Below are 23,993 nucleotides of genomic sequence, written 5' to 3'. Positions count from 1 at the left end.
AGAAGCGGTTCAGAAAAAGGATGGATGGATGGATGGATGGATGGATGGATGAATACATGTTTCCGCCTGAACAAAAATCTAGCCCGGGGCCGTAAATACACTATCCATAAAATTGCACGTTCACAGATACCCAGGGACGAATTATGCCGTAAAGCGGAGTTTACCGTGAAGAGGCCTTAAAGAATGTGAGGAGGAAACATTCTCCAAGATGCCAGAGTCATTGTCTGTGTCTCCATGGAAAGTTAACATTGATGTAACCCGCGATGTGCGGATGAGCCATGGACGAAAGATCCATTTTGAAGTTCCAACTTGGGGAGTTAGTCTCTCCCACTTCAATATCAAGGTACCGAACTGTAAAATAATTCATCTGTAACCATAAGCCACTGCGACAACATTTCCAGTCAGTACACGCTTGATACAATGGATTTTCCAGCAGATCCCAGTGTGATGAAAGAGGCATGTTTTCTTTTTCTTTTTTTTTCTCATGACTGTGAAATATGTATGTGTATAAATGTACATCGCTATAATCATCTGCATGGCAACTCACCCAGTCCTGTGTTTGGCAACAGAGCCCTCTTCCATAAATTGTCAAGGAAAACGATTGTACCCCACAACTTCTGCCAGCAACAAGTGGCTCCATTTTTGGTGGAAGAGACCAGCTAATGTATTTTACAGTATACGAAAACTGCCACTATCTAAATAGGACTGTTGCTTTCATCACTGGTTTTATTATCTTTTCACGTACTATGCCGAGAACATATTTTGAAACTCACCACCATAGACTTGACCAAGATGTTCTCGATGAGCTTGAAGTCGTTCCGCTGGAGCTGTTTGCTCTTTGAGCTAGTTCCTTCCGTCTCCTCGTCTGCATAGAAGCGGAAGAACTGAGACTCGTCTTTGAACTCGCTCTTCTCCAAAACTGATGGGGGGACAAAACATCATGATGAGAGAAAGCATAAGGTTTGTTGGAATATTTCAAGTACATATTACAGCAAACGATATCAGCATGGAGTGGCACGGTAAACCATGTCCTTTGCGTGTCTGCCTCACCATCAAATTGTTTTGGGTTTGGCTTGCACCTTTCTGTGTATAATATGAATGTTCTCCACGTGCTTGCATGGGTTTTCCTACCATGTACGGCTTTGTCTTGCCATGAAGACTTCGCCTCCCTCCTAAAAAATTCCCGAAACATGCATGTTGGCCTGTACAACATTTTGTGGAAATTGGTTAACGAGTATTTGTGGACTCCTACTCGCTGAATCATTATCCGACTGACCAACCATAGTGATCAAAATACAACTACAACCTCGCCATTTTATAGTCAAATGTATATTTTTGCGAAGACAAAACCGTTCCGATGTTCCCAGGGCGGTGTATTTCTGAGTGATAGACAATAAGCTGCAATTCCTGCATTTGTGCTAAAATTTAACTATTTGCTATTCTTCCATGAGAGACCCTCGTCTCACAAGAACGTGGAGGTTGGATATTGTATAAAAAGGAAATGTAGTACAAAAACAATACATAGAATCTCTGCCGTTTTTGTAATGTAGAAGTAACTTTCGGCTTTTCCTATCAGGGGTCGCTACTGGCATGATTTGTTTGGCATAGTTTTTACACTGGATGCCTGTCCTGATGCAAGTTTGCAACCCACCCATTTTTGGGGACCGGTAGTGGCTTGACACTGAGCGGAATCGAACAAGAGGCGTCTATGTGAAAGGCAGGAGCATGTACCACTACACGTTTGGAGTATGCATGCGGTTGCCTTGTCATAAATTCCGTGTTGATACGATAGTGTTTAACCCCCCCCCCCCTCCCCCACACACACACACACACACGAAAAGTCTTAAATAAAGATCTTCACACACACAAGGCCTTATTAGCTGAATGGCCAGTGATGCTGACACTAACATGTGTGCCATAGCCAAAACAGGACATAGCTGGCAGGACCCTCTGGGGGTGTAGTGTGTTTTTTTCGTCTCGCTGCTCTGCTCAGCCTCACTCGAACACATGGGGCCACACAAACTGGACATTACAAACACAAAACATTTTGGTCATGTTGCGCATTTCTTTGTGGCATAGTCATGCATGAAATGCACTTGTGCAATACTATGCTGACGCCATTGACTTTGACAGTATTTTGCCTCGGCTCGGTGCACAGGGATGGGCATATCTCAACGCAATTGTACAACAGTTGCCAAGACACACGCATGACTCCAAAATTGTTTTTTGGATCTCAACATGTTCGACCACAAAATACTGTGCTAGGTGCCCCTGTGACCTAATAACTTTGAATTTAATCAGAGCATTAGCTCCGATTTTAATCAGAGCAACAAAAAAAAAGATTCCAAAACAAAACCAACACAATTTATGTGGTTGTCTTGGGTTAAGCCATAACCCAAATTTCTTTGTGAAGTACGTTTCGGTGAAATAATGTGCAAACAGATGTAAAAGACAACAGGCTATAAACTAAGCCAAAGGTACCCAGATGTTGAGAAAAAGAAAAAGCACCTGGCACCCTGAGTTCTATAACGCTCCATAAACTGATGACACGCACGTGCTGACGTTGGCCTTGTGAGTTATTTCCTCTGAATCACAAAGGCTGAGGCCTCATAACGACAATTATTCAACTGGAGGGAGTGCAGCACCCTGTTTGTTTCAAAAACTAAAATTATGCAACACACATTGATGCTCAACTGCAACAATATAAGCACAAACATTTTGAACTGAACGGGCATCTTTCACTGATATCAGAATTGTGGCTTTCAGCACCAAAATGCAACATCTCTTACATGCGATTTTAAATGTTTTGTTTTGCCTTTGGAATGTGCTACACTATCTCCAATTACAGCGGATTGTCTTTGTAAAAGTATCAGCGACGAGGAGAAAAAGGAAAATGGAAATGACAACTGCAGAACTAAACAACTTAGCCCAGAAACCGGTATTCATCAAATACATTTTATTGTTGCACGAAAAGGTACGTGAGCCCTTTGGAATTACATTTGTCTCAGTCATAAAATGTCATCACGTAAATCACAACAACATGTAAACACAGTCTGCATAAACTAATACCGCACAAACAATTCGATGAGTTGATCTTTATTATAGGCACACCATGTAAAACATGCAGGGTGGAAAATGTATTTGAACCCTTAAGCTAATGACTACTTCAAGAGCTAACGGGAGTCTGGATTCAGCCAACCTAGCGACGAGACTGGTGGTATTGGTTAAAGCTGCCCTGCGCGATAAAAACATCAGTTTGGAGTTTCCGTCTCTCAATAAGCATTGCCTGATGTGAAGAATACCTTGCACAAAATAATTCTTTAAAGACCTGCGATTAAAAATAGTTCATTTGCATAAAGCGAGTAAGGGTCACAAAAGTATCTCTAACCAGCATCAAATCCTCATCCCAACTGTGAAGTTTAGTGGAGGGATCGTCACGGTTCGGGACTGCTTTGGTGCCACAGGGCCTGGACGCATTGCTACCATCAAGGGGGAAATGAATTCCCAAGTTCATCAAGACAGCAATTCAACAAAATGGATGGGTGATGCAACAGAACAACGACCAAAAGCACAAAATTAACTCGACAACGGAATGGCTTCAACAAAAAACAAATGTGCCTTCTGAAGTGGCCCAGTCAGAGTCATGACCTCAACCCGATTGAGATGCTGTGGCATGACTTTAAGCGATTCATAACAGACATCTGAAGAATATTGGAGAAATGAAACAATTTTGTAAAGAGGAGTGGTCCAAAATTCCTGCCGACCGTTGTGCGGGTCTGATCTGCAAAAGAAGGGTCAACCAGTTATCAAATCCAGGTTCACATACCTTTTCCACCCTGCACGGTGAACGTTTATGCTGTAATGTTGTGTTCGATAAAAACAAGGAAACATACTCGTTTGTGTGCTATTAGTTTAAACAGACTGTTTGTTTATTGTTATGACTTTCATGACGATCAGAACACATTTTTATGATCAATTTAGGCCATTCGAAAAGGTTCACATACTTTTTCTTGCAACTGTATAACTAACTACCTGTGACTGCCTGGTTACATCTTTTGACTGCCAAAAATCCACCTGCAGGATCACAGTGGACTATTATCGACTGGAACTCGTGTTCAAATTTAGTGTTGGGGTTAGTTAGTTACTTACACATTTCATTTATATAATTCAATAGAAGCACAGATTTTTTTTATTTTCCGTTACAAGATTTTACACGCTTCACCTTTCATGTAGATCCAGGTACATTGATCAGATAAGATTTTATTTGTTGATTTTGAAGAATATTATTACCTTTTGTTCTAGAAATTCCGGATCTGTCAATTCACTACTTGATTTCCAGAGTTGCCTGGGTAGAGGTCTATAGAAGCAAAGTAACTTGTGACTGAAAGTATGAGTCTTATCTTGAAAGTTAAGATTACGATGTTAAGGGTAACGCTGAAGCCGACGATCATGTTTAAGTGAAGGCGGTGTGGCACACACAGACTTCTACAGCTCAATGTTTTGCTTCGAAGTAATCACGTTGCCTCTGTTTTGCACCACTGTGCAGAGAGTCAAGGACAACAGAAAAATAAGAGGAATGAAGAACTGGGTGAAGGGCGACAGATGTGCTGACAAAGGTGAAAGTGGCTGAGAAGAGAATGGTGACCTTGAAGGAGAAAAGAAAAAACGGACACGCCGGAACAGGTGACTCTTCAAAACAGACGGTAGCGGGGCGTGTGCATGACATACATGTATGTGTGCAGCCTGCTCTTACAAGAATTTAGCGGGATTTCACACAGAAACTGTAATTAATGAAAACATAAAAAGTCGACCGATCTTTGTTTTGGGTTTTTTTTAACGTCGCCGCTGTAGGAATGGAACCTCAGCGTAGACCCCCTTGTAAATATGTCCTTTTTCAAAACACAATGAACGGCAGTCCTCATCAATCAAACATTACTTCTTTCAATGGGCCTTCACTTTTGTAACGGCTAATGACGATGCCCAGTTAATATTCAGCCTTAAGACAGATGTCACGGTTCAGCGGAATGACCCAGACGGCACTGTAGTTTAACTAAACAAGATCTGGTTGCGATACACTGCTAATGCTGTTTATGTTCAACATATTGGGCTGGAGGCAAGGCCTAACCATAACCCTAACCATACTACAGTGTGGGCAAAAAGATGACTGAGCTTAAGACACATGCTTTTTCTTTAGGGATCTGTTCCCAAAATTAAGGTCAGAACCAAAAACTGTTCTAAGGTCAGTTTTTATTGGGTGGGTCGTGAGTGTAAAATGACGTATTCTTTCTCAAGTAGGCACACAAATTCATGTCCACGTGACCATGGATCATTTTGAAGCGTATATTTTTCTCTCCTCTGGCATTTCGACCACACTCAAATTGCAAGCCAGTTGGCAAATCGCTTTGACACTTGGACTTTTCAGAGAAAACATTATTGGGCTGTCAAAAAAAAAAACAACAAAAAACTGAACTTTTTGACCTCTTTGAGTAGACAGAAAAAGATCAACATCACACTGTGTGCCGTTACATCTTTTTGCAAACTTTTTTAACAACCATCTCTTGCGCGCGTAAATTTGGCACCACGCCTGAAATTGGTGTCTGCGTAAACACACTATAGGAGTAGATGATTACACCAGTACAATGTACACCTAATTAGATGCAAAGCAGAACCATTAGGAAACGGAATTAGGACTGAATTGTCGCAAATGGGCAAAGATTTGCAAATCTGCCAGAATAAAAGCAGTAGTGGAACCTCTGACTATGTTCATTCAGACTATTTATCGTTTCAAAACACTTAGAGATATTATCATACAACAGGGTAGGCGTATTATTTACATAACCTATATTCATCAAATAATTCAAGTCATCATTGAAATATGTGAATTTTCTCAGAATTACAATGATTTATTCTGTCCAAAATCTGACTAAATTGCATTGGAAAGTCACGTGGACAAGCAGACTTGATCAATGCGCGTGTGAGCCGGGGCAAAACTGACCGTGATGCAAGAAGCCGTTGTTGCAGAGACCCACGCCCAGCATCACTGCATCCTCTCGTGTTGAGCAGTCACCCTGGGAAACGATGACGCACACTGTCACCATCAAACGTCCGTTTACATCTTCACACAGCTTGACGCACAGCGGCTTACAAACCTCTGCGCCTCAAATATTTGTTGCACTCAACATGATGGAGTTTACTCAATATACGTATGAGAAAATCGAGGAAACATTAGGAGGTTGTTACTGTATGTGTAGGTCAAATCAGTACATGAGTTGACTAGATTATTACAAAAAAAAAAAAAAAAAAAAAAAACAGACAGTATACACTACTTAGTATGACCTCAATATCATAGGGGACATATTGTGTCTTTTTTCCACTCTTCAAAACAATCTCCACTTTTGCCAAGATACCCCATACTCCAAGAATCAAGTCAAGACAGTCAAAGAATTGACTGTATTTTCACTCTGGGAAGCGGCACTTCATCACCAAGCCACCAAATTACATGCAGCGACACATTGCAAAATATAAATGGTTAATCATACCACACTCAATTGAAGCAAAAGTTTGAGTAAAAATTGTTTTCGTTAAATGTTAACCAACAGGTTTGCTTTAAAGAAGAAATATGTAAACGTTAGAAAAACTGCTTCCAAATTATTTGCATATTGTGTTTAATGCAATGTTTGTTTTAGCATGCTTTTTGGATAGTTTATTAGTTTCTGAGAATGCTTGTTTACCTCTGTCTCTTCATTGTGATTTAAATGCTTAAAGGTAATACAATACTTCTAAGGGGAGCCCTGGAGCAAAACAATCATTATTCCTTACTGTTGTTTTAATTGAAACAGATTATGGCATTACCTGTGAGAGGAGCCAATCCACGAGTTTGCAAGCAGGCACCACTGATTTAAAAGTTTTCAAATGATGGTCTCTGTCCCTAAATGAAAACAAAAACAAGAGCAAAAAACCTATTTTTCCACAGAATGCAAGTGCAATCAAGAAGTTGGCATTTGTCAAGTGAAACAAAGGACAAAAGCTTTTTACATTTTTCAGAACCAAGGATACTTGCCTTACTTTGGGGAAATGTTTTCCAACCATCCAGCCATTATCTGCACTGCTTCTCCTCACTAAGGTCACGGGTATGCTGGAGCCTATCCCAGCTAACTGCAGGCAGGAGGCGGGGTACACCCTGAACCGGTTGCCAGCCAATCGCAGGGCACATACAAACAAACAAGCATTCACACTCACATTCATACCTACAGACAATTTAGAGTCTCCAATTAATGAATGTTTTTGGGATGTGGGAGGAAAGCGGATTGCCCGGAGAAAAGCCACGCAGGCACCGGGAGAACATGCAAACTCCACACAGGCGGGGCCGGGGATTGAACCCCGGTCCTCAGAACTGGGAGGCAGACGCTCTAACCAGTCCTTCACCGTGCCGCCGGAAATGTTATGCTTACATTTCTTTTCACTCTGATTTGTTAGGTTATTTTTGACATATTTCTGTAACTTCCATAAACGTGTATTGTGTACGTATCTGTAGCTATACAAAAACATACATAACAAATTGGACTGCAAACGATGATTTATTCTCATCATTTAGTACTTTGAGGGAAGTTTGTCATATTCAACGGATTTTTAATGCGGGCTCTCGCTTTACGCAACAAGGGTGAAACCTATTGGACACGTAGGACAGTATATGATTTCAATTTCATGCTGGATTTAAAAAGCTTGTGCATATTACATACTGTACTAACTCATCTGGTATGCAGTGATTTGCCTTCATATGTTTAGGAGTCATTCATATACAAACTTACTGAATACTGTATGACGGATGAAAGGTGAAGGGCTGAATATGTGCAAAGTGAAAAAACGATCCGGGGAGAAAAACCAAACGTGACCAAGAGGAGGGCAGGTACTTACTTGATGACGGGCGTGTGGAGGCTGTGAAGGCGGCAGTACAACCTGACGCCCTAAAAGAGAAGATGTGAACGTGCCGTTGAGTCACAGAACATTACGACACCTTTCAAAAACAAGCATAAAAACGGCCTCGGGGTTGGAATTTTTTTAGCGGCGGTGCCCTGAGGCCAGTCTTTTCGAGAGCGCGTATCAGACCTAAAGTTGCCAAATCGGATTATAGAACAGGAATTGGGGGCAGAAGGGATCCACTGGAGCGATTACCGGGGTAATTTTTCATCTACAACAAAGTACAAACAGAGCGTGATGATAAAAGTGACACGTAAAGAAGATACCTTAGACATGATATCCTCCATCTCGCTGCGAGCCTTGTAGGTGCCGTCGTCGTAGCGGAAACGGTACAAAACCTGCTCGTTTTTGAACTGATGCTTGTCTGACACTGAAATGTCACCAGAGGGGGAAGAACTGCCATGTTAAAATGTTGAAAATATTTGCTCTCAAAATCCTGGAACAGATTCTTTTTCCATCCCGAATCATTCCAGCGTGTCGGACCGGATAAGGTTGAAGAGTATTTTCTGATAAAATCTCATTGGAAAAACAACGTCCATAAAGTATATGCTGTGTTCAGAAGCTCGGCGATACCTTTAGGGGAAACAGCAGCAGTTGTAAATTCATGACTGGGATCAAATGTTCACCAATCTCCATAAACATACTACAAGCAATTTAGGGCATTCCAATATAATTCTCGCTTCAAGTGAATGAGTCACAGAAACTGGAAAGTAACAACAATTTGGGCAAACGCTGACGACACCACAACAAACAGGCTGCTGGTTTTTATCGTCTAGACTTAATTTCTTTCATAAACCAAAAGGAATGCACCGTGAAAATAGTTGTTGTGACGTGTCATTAAAAGTTGGCCAAATGAATAGCTGAGTTCTTACGTGCTCAATGTACAGCTGATGTTGGTTGTTACAGAAAATGTTAAATGCCTTCCGTCTAAATGTTACATTTGTGCATGAGCCAAATTACTTCTCAGGGTCTACCTCTTTTATTGACCAGAGCGCCCCCCGCCCCCCAAAAAAAACCCCCACAACCCTAACCCACAGAAGCCAGCATGTCATCACTGTATCTCCCTCAGGAGCTAGGCCACAGTGACGGCAGACTTCAGGGGGATTTTCCATGGGAAGCAAATAACATCTCTGGGAGCTGGTGTGCACTTACGATGGACAAGAGACACTTGAGCAAAAACGTGGACCACTGGATTCATACATTATTCATAGCTGTTTGTTTGTCTTTCATTGCCCGATGCATAATTCAGGTAAGTAAGTAGAACTGCAAATGTCATGCTTGAGAAAGTTTCCAGTGTGGAGGGGAAATTGCACAGAAGGTAAGGTTTGGGTAAAATGAGCATTTTCCCTTAAATATAAGCTCAGATATTGCGCAAATAAATAAAGCAGGGGAATAATACTAGAATGGTACGAGAAGAATGCCGCCCCAATTTGGATATGCATGATTTTTAATATTCAGACTCATTCATGATTAACCGAGAGCACCCAGGAAGGGCAGACCTCAATGAAGGCTCAAATATTTTTTCCTCAAAATGAATCGCTTATGCTAAGTAAAATAAATAAATAAATAAAAGAATTCTAATAAAAACATAAGGTGCTTGGAGTGGCACATAAATAAAAACATACTTCTGGTATGTCGGTGGACAAAAAAAAAAAAAAAAAAGGCCAAATAGGCAAGAGAGAACAAAGAGGGCGAGGAAGTCAAATTTGTGTTGCATTCTCACCGTGGTGAATGATTCCGTTTTCCAGCAAGGCTTGTCCTAAGTTGACCCCTTCGTCGGGTTTACTGATCTCGCCGCTTTCAATCAGCCACGATACAAACTCGCTGAGATTAGAACGAAAGAGAAAGGAGTCAATGTGGTCTTTTTGAAAAGGATAGTTGAAACACACACATATCGGTATTGCTTTATTTTGATTCTTGCAGGATGATTCGAGGTAGGTAGGTCGTCACAGGAATAACACATTTCACTATTAGAAATAGACTTGAGGTGGAGGTGGGTTTAGTAACATTGCACCACTATGAGACCACGGGAAAGACAGAAGCATCTTTAGTAATGCAGCGGCACCGCTCACTTGGGTGGTAAAGACTCAACAGTATTTGTGGTGCAGTTTGGATCCTGCGCCAAAAGAAACCGACTTGATGCAAAGTGTCCAACCGTTTCTGTTGGATTCTATGTGAAAGACAAACATCGAGTGTGAAAAAATCATTCTGGTGAAGCAGGTTAAGATGTTTCGACCAGTAAGCATCTTTTTGCCCAAAGCTTTGTCTCTATATGACAAGACGCGCAATGCATTATTGGCCGCCGTATCGATCGCTAAATGCCTCTTGTGCACTAATGGCAATGCCGCAAACGCACAAAAAACAAGAGAACAAGAAGCGCAATCAGAGCGCAGGCCACCACCAAGACCTTATACATTTATCACCTGTGGAATCAATGCAGGATCTTAATCGCTAAGGCGAGAGAATAGTTTGTCCTTAGCCGGATGATATTTTTAGATCTATGGAAAAAATTCCCATATCAGCCCAACAAAATAGAAACAAAAACATGTTGAGTTTGGAGACTTTTAATTGCTCTTAGATGCGAACGTGAGTGTGAAATGTTGTTTATTAAAGTGATTGACTCAAGGCCAAATGCAGATGGGATAGGCTCCAGCTCACCGTGCACAAGTGGTTGAAAATCTATGTCAAACTTTATATTATACATTTCTTCATGATCAATCTTTGTTCAAATCTAAAAGGAATATGGACCTGTCATAAAACACAAGGCATAAAGTAAACCAACAAAGTAATCAACACCAAATGAGAATATATCATTGGCAGAGGGGAATACTGTACACCGTAATTGCATATTTGTGTCTTCTACCCTCAGTTTTTAAGATTGATCATGTTTTATGGTAAGTTATGGTCGACATATCTTTCAACATGTCCATTAAATCCAATGTTGTTGACCCGCATATGGCGCAATACTTTCCCAGAATTCCCATATGCACACGCTTACTCGATGGGTGTTTATTTGATGACGGGCCTTTTTGTGTCCTTGATGTAAAATTTGAAGAAAAAAATAGATTTGAATTGATTTTCTTCAATAACCAGCAGTGGGTGTGCCTAAATTCTAAGTGTTGTCTAAAATCTCATGTTAATATTAGTACATTTTGACATTTTTTGAGTGGTTTTATGGTGGTACTTTACAGTTTTCACCCTGTCCCTAGCACAGGGTTTGGATATATGAAGCTCTACCTTTCTATTTAAAAAAATGCTAAATGCTGGTGTAACTTTGACCATCAATCCCTTAAAATATAATAGATTTAATGATTTCTCATCATATATACAAAACATTTCAAATTCTGTCTTTTATTTTTTTGACTAAAATATGTCTGTCCCTTAAGGTTGCTGTCGTTGCCGCCACATTGACCATTTTCAGATCCATCGAGTTGATTGAAAAACCGATTCTTGAATTCCCTGTGTCATTTTGTCTCGTCACTCAAGCACATGCGAGGACAGAGAGAAGTCAGACATTTCGATAACTCGAAGAGTGCGTTTTTCTCCCTCATTTGTACCCTTAAGTCACATAATATTTTGATTGCATGTCATTACCAAACAACTTGTAGTGTTAATATGTTTAAAGATTTTCCTGTAAAAACTGGATCATCATATGAAATGTTGTACAGGACGAGCTAGCTAAAAGAAACATTTAAGCTAACTCTACCAGCATAGCACAGCTGGCTAAAAACTTTGAGATGTCATTACCATCACAAGATTAATCCATTTTTAATCAATACGCCATTGTGGCGGTAATGACATTTCTCGAGGGTATCTGACAAAAAGACCAAATAAAAAAAATAAATGAATAAAAAAAAAAAATCTGTATATATGGCCATGAACAGATTCCGAGTCACAGAAAGATGACAATGAAGGTAAGGTAGGTCTATATAGTTTTTGTGACATTTTATTTTTGAGAAAAATGAAAATCAAAAATGGCCGAAATCAAATTAACACCCATCCATCCATCCATCCATCCTTCCATTTTCGGAGCCGCTTCTCCTCACTAGGGCCGCAGGCGTGCCGGAGCCTATCCCGGCTATCATCGGGCAGGAGGCGGGGTACACCCTGAACCGGTCGCCACCCAATCGCAGGGCACATCCAAACAAACAACCATTCGCACTCACATTTACACCTACGGGCAATTTAGAGTCTCCAATTCATGCATGTTTTTGGGATGTGGGAGGAAACCGGAGTGCCCGGAGAAAACCCACGCGGGCACGGGGAGAACATGCAAACTCCACACAGGCGGGGCCGGGGATTGAACCCGGGTCCTCAGAACTGTGAGGCTGACGCTCTAACCAGTCGGCCACCGTGCCGCCCAAATAAACACCCATATGTACATAAATGTAATTCAATTATTATGTCTTACATAAATAGTCTATGTGCATTGGGCATGTATGAAAAAGAAAATGACGTTGTGCTCCTGAATCCAATCAATCTGCTCACATCAGTTGAGTGCAGGAGAGGACCGCGTGTGTGTGTGTGTGTGTGTGTGTGTGTGTGTTTGTGTTTGTGTGACTGCGCCTGTATCCATTAAGACGGAGGCTGAAGTGAACCTGCTCGCAAATTTAAAACATTTACATTTAGATAATGGTTCAGGTATCTGTTAATGCGTAATGTATGTGGCTGATCCTTTAGTGCGCGCGCACGCACACACATGGGCGCGCACACACACACACACACACACGCGCGCGCACTCACACCTAGCTGGTATAAGTCTGCAAGTGTGCGCAAGCAAGTCGAGGATGCAACAGAAGCGAGCGGACACCTTGGGCCATCTGCCATAGCAACCTTTGTCTACAGCCTGCAGCACAAAAGACACATTTGATCATAATTTGTTTTTGTCTGAGCAGCCAGGTGCAGTTTATGTCGGTGTTCAGTTGTAGCGTGCATGATGCCTCTTCTTATGTGAAAGTTCACGTCGAGGCCAGTGGCTGTTAATCAACGTTGACGGAGCACTCCAGTATGTGTGTATTCTATGCAAGATTAAATTTGGTTACAGTGCGGTTTTCGAAATTAGCATGATGACCATGATTAATGGTGTGTGCGCATGTAACAGAAACAGAGAGAACCTTCCATCACCACACAGTGAATGATGGACGACAAGGATAATGGCTCGGTGGGACACACTCACGCATGTTGTTTATTTAGGTGACACTTAGCGGTGTACTGTAAAGTGGTATACTGTGTGTCCTTATTAGGGTCCAAGGATGTTCAAATGATAAAATAAAACATTTAAATGACTACTTTTATTATTATTTTTTTTTAATCTGATCAGATTCGAATTGTTTGTCGTTATATTTATTCCCATATCATCGGAAATAAAGGGATCCACAGCTACTTGTTTTTTTCTGCTAGAAGCACATGTGCAACTCCATAAAATAATGTAGTCGTAACACATCACAAATTGTAGGAGTGCAAACTATCATTTATATATTTATTCCTTTTTAGGAAATATCACAATATTAATATTTAGGACAGTATTTAAAAAAGCTGTGTCTGCACATCATCAGTAAAAAAAAATGTGTCTGATTCTTAGCTCGACTTTTACAACATCATATAATTTTGAGTCGTGTAAAAAGTTTGTATTCCCACCTTTAGCGGTAACATTGTATATTACAATTTTGCACATCTCTCCTTTTAGTTCCAAATGTGTGTAAAAACCTACATAGAGAAACCTTTACTTCCTTGAGGATCACAAGATCCTAGATCACAGTCTTCTCTTATGAAATATTAAAATCACAAAAGAAGTTACTGTACTCACCACATGTTAAATTAACAGGCAGACTAATGCTCATTACACATTCTGTAGATTAAGAACTTTTTGGTTGCCTTTGGCGATGATATCGTAAAGTACGTATCAGGATCACACTGATAAGAAATATGTCGTAAAATGGCAGGTTATATGTGACGACGACGGAGTCATAACGTTATCACAATAACCTCTATGTCAATTGGCTATTATTATTATTTGTTATGGAGGGTCAAACAAACCCAACCAAAGAAGTGATGAGTCTCCAGTTCTCTTTCTTAGAAAAACAGACAAACAAAATGACAAACGATTCATAGTGATGATGCGAGGTCATGTGCCAAAACGCTAACTACTCTATTTCATTGTTTGCGAAATTACTACAAATAAACTACTATCATTATTAGTCACTCACTAGTTTCATCCTATGACTGCAATACTGTTGCGCTGTTTTACTGTATAAGCTTATAAACTGTGTTACCCAGTTGCCCCTCTGGGATGAATTAAGTTGTTTTCATTGAATTGAATGAATTCTTGTGGCAATCGAATTCACCAAAGCCTAAAAGAATTTGGACCTGATTCCATTTATTTCCATAAGTCTTTTTTCTTATCACGAAGAAGTAAGGACCAAATAAGACTATGAAAGTTTCCATTACTATAATGTCTTCCATGCCCTGGCATGGAAAAAAAAAGAAAAAAAGAAAAACAGACATGAAATGTGATCTGTTCATGTGTATTAACGCTGACAGAGATCAGATAGACGATGACATTATGTTATCAGGACAACAGGCTGTTATCAAAGTGGCCACTCGGCTTAATTAAATAAGCGCGCAGACCCTGGCCGCTACGCATTCATCAGGAAGACAGATGCGAGTTGCACTCGTCAACTGCACTTGACAGAGTGATGACGTGAGGACAGCGGGGACTGGCAGGAAGGACATAAAGCGCACGTTGACTACATTACAGTTTGAACGCGATTCAAAGCAACTGCTGGCACTGAGCTGTGACATGCAAGTGGACGGGCAGAACATGATAATTATGACTTACTGTTTTAAAATAGTGGACTCCGATGGGAACAAACGGAATGGTGGCATATTCAGTTAAAGGGGGGCACATCACAACCATCCCGCTCTTTTCGAACTATATTTATTTCTGTTTTATTTGGCCGCAACTCATTAAATCATATTATTGTACTCTGGTTCTTTCATCATATTAGAGGTCAACGTGTTCTTAAAGACCAAAGTTTTTCTATTTAGAAAGCACTTTGTACCTCCTGAGTGTGGTTCTGGTTTGCTGCGCAAGGGTTCTCATTACCACAACAACAAGCCAGTGCACGGATTGACTGACGATCTCAGCTGCACGTGATGCATTTGGAATTAGATCATTTTGTGTGATGTGCCTGCAGAAACTGTTGTTGTCTTTTATAACGCCGTTGTATCCAAGCTATATCATGTTTTAATCGAATTTTGACTGTTAGGTGAGGTATAAAAATGAACAGGCACTTTTTCTTGTTGTTTGAGCAATGCTAGCGATTGTACAGTTTGTATTTATTATCTTGGGAGTATGATGAGCAAGGGGGAAACACACTTTCCTAACCCTAGACTTGGACAATTATTTGAAAAAAAAAAAAAATGCCTATATTTTTGCCATAGTTAAAAAAAAGGTTATGATAGCATTCCTGAGCTTATAGTCAAAGAGTTTTTTAAGAATTGGTTTCAGAAACCTAGTACAATATTTTACTTCATCCTCTATGATTCTTTTTTGGGGGAAAGTAATTTTATAGATCCACAAAAATTTGTCATCCAACGTTTCAGCATTGTACGAGACTGGTACAGTGAGCATCTGAGGACATTTCTTATTTTAATTTTTTTTTGTGATGCAAAAGGGTTCTAGTGAATATAGAAAATGGGAAAAGAAGTCATTGCAACATAGCGTAGCAACCAAAGTGGTAAGCACGTCTCTGTACTGGCTGTTTATTACAATATAGTTGAAATGGCGATAACGCAAGACATAAAAATATCCCCCACCGTGTCCCCGGGAACGCATAGTCTGCATTCTGCTTGGTCTCTTATGCAAATTAGCCATGCAGTCAGAGGTTCACTACACACTCTTTTGTTTAGGCTAATCAATCAAGTAAGAATAAATGAACAAGATGGGAAAATATAAAGTAGAGTGAGTTGTGGTCGCCTTCCCATGGGCTCACCACCTGTGGGAGGGGCCATAGGAGTGGCCGAAGGCAGGGTCCTTGGCGATCCGATCCCCGGCTCGAGAAGCTGGCTCTAGGGACGTGGAATGTCACCTCTCTGGCAGGGAAGAAGCCCGAGCTGGTGTGTGAGGTCGAGAAGTTCCGACTAGATATAGTCGGACTCTCCTCCACACGCAGCTTGGGCTCTGGTACCAGTCCTCTCGAGAGGGGCTGGACTCTCTTCCACTCTGGAGTTGCCCATGGTGAGAGGCGCCGAGCAGGTGTGGGTATAGTTATCGCCCCCCGGCTCGGCGCCTGCACGTTGGGGTTCACTCCGGTGGACGAGAGGGTAGCCGCCCGCCGCCTTCGGATGGGAAGATGGGGCCTGACTGTTGTTCGTGTCTATGCACCAAACAGCAGTTCAGGGTGCCCACCCTTTTTGGAGTCCTTGGAGGGGGTGCTGGAGAACGCTCCTGCTTGGGGACTCGGTCGTTCTGCTGGGGGACTTCAATGCTCACGTGGGCAATGACAGTGAGTGATTGGGAGGAACGGCCCCCCCGATCAGAACCAGAGCGGTGTTCTGTTATTGGACTTGTGCGCTCAACACAGAAGCATAAGGGTGTCCACACGCGCACTTGGCACCAGGACACCCGAGGTCGCAGTTCGACGATCGACTTTGCGGTCGTGTCATCGGACTTGCGGCCGCATGTCTTGGACACTCGGATGAAGAGAGGGGCGGAGCTGTCAACTGATCACCACCTGGTGGTGAGTTGGCTCCGGTGCTGGGGGAAGATGCCGGTCTGATGTGGCAGGCCCAAACGTATTGTGAGGGTATGCTGGGAACGATGGCAGAATCCCCTGTCAGAAGGAATTTCAACTCCCACGTCCGACAGAACTTTGCTCATGTTTCCGGGGAGGCGGTGGATATCGAGTCCGAGTGGACCATGTTCCGCGCCGTCATTGCTGAGGCGGCCGACCCGAGCTGTGGCCTGTTGTGGCGGAAATCCCTGAAACCGTTGGTGGCCACTAACGGTGAGGGATGCCGTCAAGCTGAAGACGGAATCCTATCGGCCCTCTTTGGCCTGTGGGACTCTTGAGGCAGCTGATGGGTACTAGCTGGCCAAGCGGAATGCAGCTTTGGTGGTCGTTGAAGCAAAACCTCAGGTATGGGAGGAGTTCGGTGAGGCCATGGAGAAAGACTTCCGGACGGCTTCGAATAAATTCTGGTCCACCAGCCGGCGTCTCAGGAGGGGGAAGCAGTCCACCATCAACACTGTGTGTAGTGGGGATGGTGCGCTGTTGACCTCCACTCGGGACGTTGTGAGTCGTGGGGAGAATACGTCGAAGACCTCCTCAATTCCACCGACATGCCTTCCCATAAGGGAGCAGAGTCTGGGTTCTCTGAGGCGGGCTCTCCTATCTCTGGGTTTGAGGTCACCGAGGGAGTTAAAAAGCTCCTCGGTGGCAGGGCCCCGGGGGTGGATGAGATTCGCCCGGAGTTCCTAAATGCTCTGGATGTTGTGGGGCTGTCCTGGTTGACACGCCTCTGCAACATCGCGTGGACATTGGGGACAGTGCCTCTGGATTGGAAGACTGGGGTGGTGGTCCCCCTTTTTAAGAAGTGGGACCAGAGGGTGTGTTCTAACTACAGTGGGATCACACTCCTCAGCCTCTCTGGTAAGGTCTATTCAGTGGTGCTGGAGAGGAGGGTCCGTCTCTAAGTCGAATCTCAGATTCAGGAGGAGCAGTGTGGTTTTCGTCCTGGCCGTGCAACAGTGGACCAGCTCTACGCCCTCGGCAGTGTCCTTGGGGGTGCATGGGAGTTTTCCCAACCAGTCTACATGTGTTTTGTGGACTTGGAGAAGGCGTTCGACCGTGTCCCTCGAAGAGTCCTGTGGGGGGTGCTTCGGGACTATGGGGTACCGAACCCCCTGATACAGGCTGTTTGGTCCCTGTACGACCGGAGTCAGAGTTTGGTCCGCATATCCGGCAGTAAGTCGGTCTCGATCAGATGAGGGTTGGACTCCGCCAAGGCTGCCCTTTGTCACAGATTCTGTTCATAACTTTTATGGACAGAATTTCTAGGCACAGCAGAGCCGTAGAGGGGGTCCGGTTTGGTGGCCTCAGTATTGTATCTCTGATTTTTGCAGGTTCTGGTTGGCTTCATCAAGCCGTGATCTCCAACTCTCATTGGAGCAGTTTGCAGCAGAGTGTGAAGCGGCTGGGATGAGAATCAGAACCTCCAAATCTGAGACCTTGGTCCTCAGTCACAAAAGGGTAGCGTGCCCACTCCGGGTCGGGGATGAGATCCTGCCCCAAGTGGAGGAGTTCAAGTATCTTGGGGTCTTGTTCACGAGTGAGGGAAGAATGGAACGGGAGATCGACAGGCGGATCGGCACAGCGTCTGCAGTGATGCGGATTTTGTATCAGTCCGTTGTGGTAAAGAAGGAGCTAAGCCTAACGGCGAAGCTCTCAATTTACCGGTGTTCCGAGAACCCCGGGGACGAACCAGGACACGCTGGAGAGACTATGTCTTTCGGCTGGCCTGGGAACGCCTCGGGATCCCCCTGGAAGAGCTGGATGAAGTGGCTGGGGAGAGGGAAGTCTGGGCAACCCTGCTAAAGCAACTGCCGCCGCGACCCGGCCTCGGATATGCGGTAGAAAATGGATGGATGGATGGAGTTGTGGTGGCTGAGTACACATTTTAGTGTTTTAACATCGCATCGTTAAGATTTAAACTTGCGTGACAGTTACCAGCCTGTACAATGAATAAAGCTTTTGTGATGACAATATGAACCTGGGACAGACTAATTCACATTAACATTATTTTTCTATTGTTTTATTTCCGTCAATAAGAGCAAATCAGAGGTCCACCAGCCTTCCAAAAGAGCGTCAGCTCGACCACAGAGCCTCCACTTGTCAGGCAACGGCTATTTTCCATCATTTCAACAAAGTATAAATATACACTGTATATGAACTGTAAGTTATTATTAGTGTAATCTTACCATCTGCCATCGATGTTCGATGTTTTTAGGAGGTGTATTCATGGACTTAGTGAAGATTTGTTTTTTGTCCCCCCCCGCCCCATCAATCAGGTTTATTTTTGTACAAAAAAGTAAAAGTATTTTTGGTTCTCCCAAGTCGGAAACCTGTCTTCGGAGGAAGAACCAGAATAAGAGGGCAGCAGTGTAGACCAGCTCCCAGACTGCGGATAGAACGTTCATAATTTAACAGGATTATCTTCCGGTTTACGTTGTGTGGAACAGCTCAGGCCCCCACGACCTGACCTCGGCTGAGCGGTCGAAAATGGATGGATGGAACAGCTCAGCCCATGTCGTCATGTAAATAAAAAGTCAATGTCTGTGTAAAGTGTGAAAAGGAGGCAAAGCTATAAAATTAATGACATTATAAAAGACAAGTAAACACGCGTCACAGTAAAGTCATATTATATGAAATGCATTCTTTTGGTGTTTGGAGGTGCATTACTCAGAGGTTAAAATGATGAAACGGCATGTCAATGGCATTTTAGGGTTGTCTTAATTCACCAAGACAGTCCTGCCCATGTTTTTGTTTTCATTTCTTTCATAGGCTCATAAAGTGTAACTGCGGAAGTCTAAAAAAGGCCCGTGTTGTTTATTCGTGGTACAGAAACATGAACGAAAGAGAGACAGGCTCCGTTTGAGGTCTCTAGATGGTAAAAGTCCGGTCGGTACCAGTTATTATTCATGACGTCAGATCGGCCTCGCTTTTCGGGAAGACCTAGATTAAGGACTTGGCTTTAGATGAAGGGAAGGCTTTGGGATGGGAAAGTCAAAGCAAAGGTAGAGAATAGAGAGGATGGAGGGAAGAGAGTGGAAATCTCGCCAAGACTTTCCAGGAACACTGAATAGAAGCTCTTGTGAAAAGCAAAGCCATAAAGCGGCATTCCCGCACTCACTTTCCCATGAAGCACTTGGGCACAATGCTGAGCTTCCTGCGTCTGTCCTTGATGAGGTGCCGGCTCTTGGTCATCATCATGTGATAGAGCTTCTCTCCTTTCTCGGCGATCATCACGTAGGCATCCCGCTCCATTCCAAGTTTGAGACCTAAGCGAAACAACAGCGAAAATGTGACAATTGTACTTCAAAGAATTTGGAGGATGAAATAAATGTTTGCCAAAACAAGGACATTTTCAAAGGTTTCGCACAAAAGCCCTATGCTTTATTACACTTGTATAGTTTTTTCTTTACGTGTAATTTGGGGTACATTAGTGTATCAAGGGAGGGAAAATGTTTGTGCGCATAGGCCACATTTGACTTTTAAAATGGACAGATCGGTCAATGTGAAGAGGTAAAAAAAAAAAAAAAAAGGTAAAATGTGCATGTATAATAGTTTATTTTAACAGTAGAATAATTAATTGAATTGTATTATTTAGTTTAATTTCATTGTGAAATGTATATGTAAAATATCTTTACTCATATTTTGAATCCATTATCTACAATACATTTCACCAATTATATAATTAGATGAATTTGAAAATTTAAAAATAAATGAATAAATACACTGTAAATAAACAAATGGCTAAATTAATGCAACAAACATTGCAGGACTCTTGAAAATATAATTGCCCAGTGGGCCAGAATAAAAAACGGAGAGGACATGTGTGGCTACCGGGCCATAGTTTGCCTATCCCTGGTGTAGATTGTACCCATAGTGGCAGTCAGAAACGATATTCTACTGTGCCCACTTCTAACATGACCCCTAAGTATGTTCAAGTGTGCGTTTTTTACGCTCTAAATTGAACATTTACTGCTTGGGAACCAGTAGCTTTTCCGCGTTTCGTCTACGGCACAACGAGTTGCCTTTGATTCCAATAAACACAATACACAATACAGTGCAATACGGTGCCCTAAACTGTACTTCGGGGGGCATTCCAATACTATTTCCAACAGTGCTGCTCCAAAATCCCTCGGAGCCAAAGGACGGAGCATGTCTTAGGGCTATTTGAAGAAACAAGCAGGGCCGGACTTCCCAGCTCTGTATTGATGCCGTGCCAACCTTAATCTTAAAAAAAAGAAGAAGAAGAAAAAAACAACAGAAAAAATCCCAGATGTCAATCTCGACTGAGCAAACGGTGTTTCTTGAGACAAAGTTAGGGAGGGCGTTGATGATTCGGATTTTGTTTCTGTGTTGATTTGTTCACGCTTATGTGGCTTGTATACAGTAAAGCAGATACTGTAAGGGTTTATTGTGAGTTGTGCTGCCCCACCTGTGAGCGCACTTTTAGAGCTCCTTCCAAAACTTGGTGAACCTCTGAACTATATTGTGCCACTGTCCGTCTTTTAAGCACACAAGGCTGAGACTGAAAGTGCAACTCAATTTCAAGGCACATCAAACTTAACAGGAATATCATCATTTTGAGGTTCCTGGCATAATATGTTGAATTCATTTCATTTGAACACCTTTCAAATTGAGTCTTTTCCATCCATTCATTATTTATACCGCTTGCCCTGATTAGGGTTGCAATTTGAGATTTGAACCCAGAACATGTCGACTGTGAGGCAGACTTGCAAACAACTACGCACCGTGCTCCCCAAATTGATTGTTTTTGTCTGGCAATCGTTGTTTCTAGCGCAGACCAAATCCCAGCTTTTGCCTTTTCTTTGGCTGTTTTGTGTTCAACGGTTATATTCATTTCCTGCAAAGTAAGGTTTCTATGATGGCAACAATTTTCCCATTGAAGTGATTAACTCAATTAACACTATTTCCTATTTTTCCCCCTAAATCTGAACAAATCTGCTAGCCTACCAGCCACGGGAATGAACCGTGTTCAGCCATAGAGATTTGTATGAATATAATTAAACTCTTTTTAAGTAACAAAAAATATTTCCCAGTGGTAGTGTTTTTTTTTTTTTGTTTTTTTTAGGCACAATCACAGTTTTAATAATGATATCCGAAGATGTGAGACAAAGCAGTGCAGTACAGTATCTCAACACGGTTTTCAATAATACTGGTTATTTGTCAGGTTGTGACATGAAAGTAAGTGTATTTATGCATTTTCAAATTGAGTCTTGGGTGGTTGCACTGATGAGCCGTGATGGATGCCGGGGTGTATTACATGTGACAGCAGCTGAAGAGAACTGACACAATGGGGGTTATTGAGCAACACACGGGGGTCTTTCCAGTGCCGAGACCTCTCAGCTTCTTTTCCAGCTGCCATAGTTTGTCTTGAGCTGCTTCTTGTCATCTTTCACTCACCAGCATGACCGAATCACATCTAAAGAAGCTGCTCTCACGAGAATTCAGTAGGATTTACGACAGCAAGTGATGCACCATAATTAGTAGAAGCAGGTGCATTTTGGGGGTTACGGTTTAGATTGTTTGGGTTAAGGTATAAAATGATCCATCCATCCATTTTCAGTACCGCTTATCCTCACTAGGGTCGCGGGCAGGTATTAAATGAATTCAAGAAACCTTATATCTTCCCTGTAAACCCCCGAATTCATCAATTTGAATAATATGATGCATTAGTTTTGTAGAAAATAGTACGAAATACTCCTTAGGTTCCTTATACGATACAATATTGTTTTGCTCGTGTGTATGTGCAGGATGACGACCACCACCTCCTTGCCAGATAAATTTGATCAATTATGGCATACAATAAAATCAAATCCTCAACAATGTCTATTCATGGATCGACCTCCAATTTCTATGTATTGCTGAAAGAAATATAGAAACCATACTTTCAGGGTTCAAACTGTTGCCATCCTAAAACCTTGTGTAGGCAATACAGACTCTCAGGTTCTTATATACAGATACAGACTCTCAGGTTCTTTCTTCTTTTGGAATAAGTATAATAAATAATAAAAAAGACACCCAGATTTGAATCCTTTGATGCTCTGAGCTGAGGTCTTGAAATGTAATGCTAATGCCTTACGTGATATTTATTAAGTTTTATGTCACTTCAGAGTCACTTTTTTTTCTGATTTTGGACAAATTCCAAATCGTACCACCTTCAGGGAATTTCGAGATTCCACCGCAGCATGTTGCCGTGTTTGTGGAATGTGTTGCAATATTTGGAGGGAAAACAGATAACGTAATGTGACTGGATCGCAGTTAAACAACTGAGCTCTTTCGGGGACGATTGACTGCAGCCACGTGTGAGCAGGAAAAAAAGCCTTAGAATAAAACTGTCTAGACCGAAATAAAGAGGCTAGCAGAAAGGTACCGTATTTCCACGAGCATAAGGCGCACTTAAAAGCCTTACATTTTCTCCCAAATGGACGGGGCGCCTTATAATGCGGCGCGTCTGCTCCAACATCTATAAATGTTGTTGTGTGATGAGCGTTCCGCTTGACTTTTTTTTTTTTTTTTCCAGCATTTCCTGCCGACACGCTGCTTACACAGAGGAAAAGCGGACGTGGCTGAGGACGGGGGAAGGGTGCGTGAAGGCGGACGGCAAAGCCACGCCCCCAGCAGGGATAGATATAGCGCCGGGGTGTTTTTTTGTTTTGTTTTCTTTTTAACCGCTTGACTGACTGGGAGCATATCCGGGGTGTGCATTGTGCAAAACAACCTCGGTTTGGCTAAGGACCCCCGAAAACGGCACCGGCGAGGAGACACGCTTACGAAGCACAGTTTTAAACTGCAAGCTATCAGTTACGCGGAGGAACATGGGAATCGAGCAGCCGCGAGAGAATTTGAGATCGACGAATCCATGGTTCGCAAGTGGAGGAAGCGGGAAAACGAGCTTCGCCAAGTCAAGAAGACGAAGCTGAGTTTCCGCGGGAAAAAAAGAAAAAACAAAACACGGAAACAAGGCGAGGTGGCCCGAGTTGGATTAATGATCAAAGAACAGCCCGGAGAAGCGTCTCAAGAGTCACTCAGTCACCGACTGAGTGCAAGAACTCGGAGCTTGCCATCATTCCGGGAGGCTTGACGAACCGCTGGACATTCGTGTAAACAGGGCATTCAAAGTGAAGTGAGCGGCGTGGCAGCGATGGATGACAGATGGTTTTACTAAGACTAGGAGGCAGCGCCGGGCGAGTTACGGCACAATTT

At 42.6% G+C, this 23,993-nt stretch overlaps 1 protein-coding gene across 2 annotated transcripts in view; it reads right to left on the bottom strand.

Annotated features, from left to right (window-relative positions):
* The window catches only part of prex1 (phosphatidylinositol-3,4,5-trisphosphate-dependent Rac exchange factor 1), a 98,437-nt gene that overhangs the window by 28,179 nt on the left and 46,265 nt on the right, over positions 1-23,993 (bottom strand). For both annotated transcript variants that reach the window (XM_061672172.1, XM_061672162.1), the window contains exons 10-16: positions 19,891-20,038; positions 9,701-9,801; positions 8,244-8,347; positions 7,915-7,964; positions 6,853-6,928; positions 5,996-6,068; positions 774-919 (exon numbers count right to left, since the gene is read on the bottom strand). In XM_061672172.1, the coding sequence (XP_061528156.1) occupies positions 774-919; positions 5,996-6,068; positions 6,853-6,928; positions 7,915-7,964; positions 8,244-8,347; positions 9,701-9,801; positions 19,891-20,038 (698 nt within the window). The remainder of the gene's footprint in view (positions 1-773; positions 920-5,995; positions 6,069-6,852; positions 6,929-7,914; positions 7,965-8,243; positions 8,348-9,700; positions 9,802-19,890; positions 20,039-23,993) is intronic.

The sequence above is a fragment of the Phycodurus eques genome, chromosome 1, assembly GCF_024500275.1.
Source record: "Phycodurus eques isolate BA_2022a chromosome 1, UOR_Pequ_1.1, whole genome shotgun sequence".
In the NCBI taxonomy this organism is placed as follows: domain Eukaryota; kingdom Metazoa; phylum Chordata; class Actinopteri; order Syngnathiformes; family Syngnathidae; genus Phycodurus; species Phycodurus eques.
This window is presented reverse-complemented; position numbering and strand designations above follow the sequence as displayed.